At 28.7% G+C, this 7,304-nt stretch overlaps 1 protein-coding gene across 1 annotated transcript; it reads left to right on the top strand.

Moving 5' to 3' along the window:
* The first annotated feature begins 420 nt into the window (after window positions 1–420).
* Window positions 421–6,566, top strand: LOC126835660 (uncharacterized). Its single transcript, XM_050568390.1, has 2 exons — window positions 421–586; window positions 5,699–6,566. The coding sequence occupies exons 1-2, from the start codon at window positions 521–523 to the stop codon at window positions 6,170–6,172; spliced, it is 540 nt and encodes a 179-aa protein (XP_050424347.1). The 5' UTR covers window positions 421–520; the 3' UTR covers window positions 6,173–6,566.
* The last annotated feature ends 738 nt before the right edge of the window (window positions 6,567–7,304 follow it).

Genomic DNA, 7,304 nt, shown 5'->3' with positions numbered 1-7,304 from the left:
TTTTATGGCAGCCAGATAGACTAAACTGAAGCCCTTAAAAGTTTGTAATGTAATTTGCGACTACGATTATTATACGGTCTTCCAAAAAAAATCATTATATTAAGGCATTTTGTATACAATAATATTTTACTACAATATTTTCTATAATTGTATACCATATAATCTGTAGATATATGCATTCGATAAAGTGTCAAAATATTTCTGTAAAAATGTATTAATTATAATTTCATGGAAATTGTCTATTTATTTATTTTAGTACTTATCCGGTTTTCCGGTGGCAACGGCGACAAGTCCAACGTGCGATTTGTACTATTCGATTACACCTCTATTCGATGGTATTCTCTTATCTATCGACTGATTTGATCCCGAGTACCAGGGTTCAAAATAATATGATGATGTAAGGTATAAGTACAGCCATCGGTATTACAATAATTATTGTTAGAGTAACATCGTACGTCGTTTAATTAACAGTTTGTTTCAGTGGATTTGGCACTTAAGTCCCTCGCGTATCTTCGAAAACATGAATTTGACCAGACCTGCAATGCAATTTATTACTTTGGCTATGTACGTACTCGTCGTTTCCCAAGTAAGTCTTACAAAATGTATTTAATTTCGCTGAATTTGTCCTATTTTAAATATAAACGTTAACTATGTCTTTTGAGTTTTGATGATCTAAAATACACATAAGTATTTCATTTAAAGCACAAAGCATTCGTTTATTAATTAGAACTTTATAACATATCAATCTGTCCTGAGTCGACTTCTAAATTTCCGCTAGTTGCGTAGCTGTTACATAGAATATTTTCTATTTGTCTAAATTAAAATACTTTGACAAAAAATCAAACTTGTATCTAATAAAACAGTTTCACCTTTGTGCTTTATAATTAAATGTTCATTTCAATGTCAGCGAATTTCTTTAGTGTTGATTCTGAGTAAAAGCTATCAGTTACCTACTACTAAACAAAGTTAAATGTGATTTATAAATAAAAAATACCATGATAAAATCATTTAGTATATTTTTATTTATTAAAAATGCTATGAAATTACGAATACTACACATAGCTTACAAAATGTTCATACAAATAGATAAACAATACTTGATTAAAGTTTAAAATTTAAAACATATTAAAAGTAATGATTTAGTGTATTATTTTATATAATACTAAATATCATTAAAACACACATGCATTTAATTAGGATTTTCTTGTAAAATTCAAAGTAGAGTTGTATATATATATATATATATATATATATATATTATATTATTTGAAATGATTATGAAGTCTGAAAAAAGTATTCAAAATGAAGAATTTGTAGCTTATAAAGTATAATCAATAATTATACATTTCCCCCGTCCAAATTAAATGAAATATATTTATCTAAAAAATAAACCGTGATTTTAAAACAAAAATCCGTGTATTTATGTATCAACTAGAACTGTAAGCTTTAATGTACAACAGATTTGACTAGACCCTAGCGAAATAGTGAGTTCATAATGATGTTTACGCATTCCATTCGTCGGTAACAAGCCAATTGTCGTTCGCTACTTGATGCATTTTTTCTTCCTCCCATCCACTTGATATTATAATATTGTGCTATTTGTTATTCATCATGTCATCACCATAACACCGGATTATTAATAATAAATTCATTCCAGTACAATATGCTGAAAATCTAACACATCCGGCCAAAATTAGTTAACAAAAGTCCACTGTATTATTATGACACGCCGCGACGCACTAACAGCTCATCTTTATTAAACTCTGTATGAATTGTAATTGAGGGATGTTCAATCTATAGTATCAGGATGTGTTTTGCTATTATTTTTGAAAAATTAATCATTTTCTACAAAATACAAATATGTTGTGTATTCAATTACAGAGAACTTCTGTCAATATTAAAATGTAATTTTAGTCAGATAATATTATTATCAAACAATTTAAGTTCTCCAGATTAGCAATTCTTCTATATTTGTTTTTTATGTGAGCTAATTTTGTAAAGGCTCTTTCTAGAACAACTCCTACTTGGGAGACTCAAATATATTTACATAATGCATAGCTATATGTAATTTTTTGGAAAGATATTGGCCCATGATTTTTCATTGATCCATTTCCAAAGATCAATTTACCAAGAACAACGTTATTGTCATTGGTTGAATAGCATTAAGATACAGCACTCACGAAATTGTGTCAATTCATTATTAAGTGAAAAATCTACATCGTTTTTATACAAAGATTTTGAATATTTTGTATGATATTTACATCATTATAAGAATAATTACTTTCACCTACAATTACAGGCAAACACAGGTTTGAGATGAACAAACAATTATTATAAATACATTTATATGCACTAATTCCCTTTTCTAACTCCGAACAAAATTAATCTATGACAACATTGTGTTTAGCTTGAAAATGTCAAAATCAGAAAATTTATTTTTTAAATTCTTCTTTTCTCATCGAGGTACTTACTATTAATTAATACTGATGCTAAGTTCAGGAATTTTACTTCCGTGATCTTTCAAAAATTTGTTGTTATTATTTATTTTTATTTTTGCAATAAACCACCCTTAGTCTGGACTGGTTTTAACACTTAATAAAATTATGATTTATAAATTCTTACAGAAAGAACTTAACGACATCATTATATTGTATTCCTAATTCCATTATATTGCTGAAATATCATTTGGCTGATTTTACATTAGCGCATTAAAATTAAATTTGTATGTAAGTATATGCAAAACTATGTGTATGTGTATTTATTTTAAGTTTTTTAAATCTATTTTGAAAATGCTAGTACAGTATTTTTTAAATTAGTGTTAGAGTTACTAGTTAAATTTATTTTTATTTAATGATAAGTCGTAAAACATTTATTTGCTCCTTCCTTTCAACAAATAATTACCGGTTTCTTACTGATGAGCATCTGGATTTCTAAAATCCGGATTTTTGGATTTTAATTTGTTATCCAAGTCAAACGATACATTTTTTGTTTTAAAAAAACATTACAAAGGTAAATCCATACAAAGCTCGCAACACTGGTTATTTTATTTAACTTTAATTTAAACAAACAATCAAATTTAAAAATCTGTATTCCGGAGAAGTGGATACTTTATAAATCCGGATTTGTACTATTTATTTGAGTCAGTGTAATAGTATTGCATTTATTGGTTTGTTTTTGCAATAACAAAAACGCTACAATATATAAATATAAAGTAACATTGATGGAGTTTAAAATGTATTATTTTCATTGAAATTTCTTCGTAAAACCAAGTGTTAGGTCCGCCACTAGGCACTTTAACACCGAGAGTAAATTATGATTTGTTTTATGAATGTGTGATGCGTTAGTGGTTGCTGTGGCAATATTTTTCAAGGTCATTTGGAGATATCATCAGCAATGCGAAAATATTACAATAACCGGAAACGAAATACTACATACCTATAATATGTTGGCGATTACATAACTCGTTTTGTATAAATTTATATTTTTAAACAATTAAACGGTTTTCATTTTGATGATTGGTTTCGCATATCGATAGTTCCAATGGCAAAAGGGTATAAGCGACATGTCATATATCGATATAATATGTGCTACTCGAAGGAAAACAATTGTGCATCATCCAATGCGTGTGTGCCAAAACAGCTGTGACCATTATTTAACAAACAATTTCAATTTTATGTTTGCAGTAAAAACTACACTTTATATATATTTTTTAAATAGGGGCTAAACGACAATATTAGGATTTATTAATTAATTTAATATACAACAATGGCTTAGCGCACAATATGGACATTTTTTAGAAGAGTAAATTAAATTGTTTACTTTTAATAAGATTGTACTTCAAAGTTTTCATTGTAAATGTAAATATCACAACAAATATAAATTTGAGATTTACAGAACTTTTATAAAAAAAAATTAAAAGCATTCAATTTTCTATTTATTGGTATCAAAAAGTGTATTTTGGAATAAGTGGACTTAAAACAAGTTTGCACTAAGCCATCCATAATGTATACAGTATTAACCATGTTATTACAACTTAGAAACAAATTTTAATAAAAATCACTTAAAAACGGTTTTTAGATCTTCCGAAAACTACGAAAAATGTCGCTTAGTCCTTTGAATAAGTGTCAAATTGTTGCACAATTATAATTATTGTAAGTATTTTATAGATTTTCTAAACATTGTAAATTATGGACGATTAAATTGTATGGAAGTTTGTCATTCACTGATTCACAGATAAGTATTACAGTTAAAAGTATGATTTTATAATAATCATCGGCTATGTAATGGCTAATGCCTAATAGGTGGGGTTTTTGAAATAGATGCTAAAAATTGAAAAATACGTTATAGTAGCGTCAGCAAAACAGAAAACTTGAAGTGTGACCACCGCGCACTTGGCGGCCGCTTTTTGTCAGGGTTACTACGATTACTTTCCCGCGTAAAATAATTTCAAAGTCGCGTAAATCGTTATAAAGACTAATAATTTTACAATAATTCATAATACTATCATTTAATATTATATTATATTATAATATTTAAAACTCATAATTTTCAAAAAAAAAGGCCACTAGGCGCGCGCCGGTCACACTTCTAGTTTTGCTAGCCCTGTCATAGTAATTGTATAACGGAATGCCATAGCCCATAAGGTATATCCGATAATTTAGTATGTTGTTATTGTATTCTGTATAGTAAACATTATAGTAGTACCCGGTGGAGTTACAGACTTGAAATACCCCCCTTTCCAGATTATTTACCAGTTCTAAATTCTTTGTATTTTATAATTTTAATATGGCTCCTCTAATGTAAATAGTATGAATATTAAAACCACTTGCTTTTTTATTGCCAAATGATGACTTTCGCTGCTTAACTATAAAACATACAAGTTAAGAGGCAAATTGCAATGTATGTGGTGAAGTACCGCAGCGCTATAAATACATTAAACTCGCGACATCGTACTAGCTAGCTGTGTGCGCTGTTAAAATGAATACTGGGAAAGATACTTATCACAATGATATGCGTCGGTCATGTTTTTATTTCAAATCAGTATATTATTATACCTATACAATGTGGTTTTAATTGTTTATTGTTTATATATATATATAATTTATTATGAATATAGTAAACGAAAAGAATAAATATGACCTCCATGTACTTGTTACATTAGAGTGTCCCTTCTGATTTTATCTATTTCGTGGTACTAGTGTTACTGAGTCCGATTCCCGCACACAAAAACACGTTTTTAAAAACGGTTTGTTTTAGTTTGAAGTAGCCCGTTAATGACCTTCGCCACCACCTCCAAGGAAAAGGTTTTGTAATAAATTCATCAGCTGGGGCGAAAGAGCAGAATGATATAATTTCAAAAATAACCAGTTTTTAATTCTTTTTTTTAAGTCATTCGTTTTTTTTTAAATATAAGCGCTGGAGGAGAGGTGGACTGTAATGTTAACTTGACAGTTTTATATAATACAGATATTTTATGATACTTTTTTAACTAAAACTATTTAATAGAAAAATTATTGCTGTAACATACAATTTTAATAACTCCATCAACAAAAATATAAAAAACAAATCAAATTGCTGATGTCGGAGTAAAAAACTATGAATTTTTAATGTTTAGAAATGAAATGATTGTCCCACTACAATTGTTCTTTATTGTGCACCTATGGTGATCTGACATCCTGTGTGATTTTTATTATTACAGAACGTACTAGGCGATGAAGTCACGCGAGCAAATGATACCACTGAACAGTCGTTCACAGACAAACTGACCGGGTTAGTGGCCAGTGTCAAGCAGCAAGCGTCAGAGACATTGGACAATCTTCAGGCAGGCACGGTTTTAAACAAATTGCCAGCCCAAGTAACCGACGGCTTGCGAAATACAGAGAATAAGCTAATAGGAGATGACGCTCTAAATCGTTTGGAATCCTCAAAGCGGGAGACCGTGGCCAAGGCCAAAAAGATGATGGACGAAGCTTTATTGAAACTGAAATCTACGGTTGAACAACTGAAAATCAAACATTCCGACGGCGATGATGTAACAAACACGTTGGACACGCTTCTAGAGAAGATTGAAATCGACGGAAAAGCGGCTTTCGATTATACATCTAATGTGCTCAACGAGACGGCACAAAAGGCTAAGGCTGCAGTAGAAAAAGCACAGAAGTCGAGCGTCTAAATTTGAACTACAGTACATCAAAACAATGCACAATAATTAGACGTTGCAAATATGAAATAACATTTTGTTATTACACTTGTCTGTATTTTATTAATAACTGTTAATTAGTTGTACAATTATAAAATATACATGTTTAACTTTTAAGTTGTTTTGATAATACTATTTTTTTTTATTAATAAATTTTAGTTTATAAGATTGAAACTAAGAGTATATAAATTTGTGTTTTGTTTAACCACATCTAAATTGTAATTGATTGATCGCTTATTAACAAGGGTACACGTGTAATGTTAAATTTTTAGAGGAGCTCTAAGTTATTCTGAATGAGTTTTTTTCATTTGTATCCCTAACCTTTCATATCCAAAATAAATAAATGTATATCTACAGAAATAATTTGTATGGGTTATCTATTTTATTTTATTATTCTTCTACTATATATTTGCTAGTTGGAACAATATGTTTTAAAAAAACTAGATTCATAAATAAATAAGGTTACACGACAAGTATTCACAAGTGAATATATATATATGATCAATGCGGCTGTATTTTATAATCCAATAAGCATTATAAACAACAAAGAAAATATAATCTGTGCACGTGCAAATAAATTTAACATTTAATTTAAAGGGGAAAAATGTAAATTGAAACATAGCTTATGTTCATAATTTATAAAAATTATACCTACCTACGAGATTTAAAAGGTAATATTTTCAAAACACTACAATTGTCGTCATTAATTATAACTTGTAACTATTAGCGATAAATGCCGATGGAATAAATTATTTGCTCAACTGCTAGGTTACAAAACATAATAATTATATTATAAAAGTATATACCTAAGTTAAATAGATTTGATTACTGTTTATATTTGGTAGTCAAATTGTAACCGCGCTCGTTTTGTATATCAGTTGGCACAAATTCGATTAATATAAATCTCTTTTATTATAAATCACCATTGGTTAAAATAATGTTTTTAATTTATTACAGCATTTAAAATATACTTGTACATTTGAAGGAACTATTCGAAGTTATTAGACTAGATTAAGACTAGTTATAACTGACGTAGCTAGCAAGCCAAAAATATGATATAAAATGATGATTTTGACGACACATTTGTATAAAGTACTTATTAAAT

The sequence above is a fragment of the Adelges cooleyi genome, unplaced genomic scaffold (assembly GCF_023614345.1).
Source record: "Adelges cooleyi isolate 19-005CV unplaced genomic scaffold, UGA_ACOO_1.1 ACOO_flye_CR_arks_rails_tigmint_CR_PRNA_23, whole genome shotgun sequence".
NCBI lineage: Eukaryota > Metazoa > Arthropoda > Insecta > Hemiptera > Adelgidae > Adelges > Adelges cooleyi.
The sequence above is the reverse complement of the archived record's forward strand: the minus strand, read 5'-3'. Positions and strand labels throughout refer to the sequence as shown.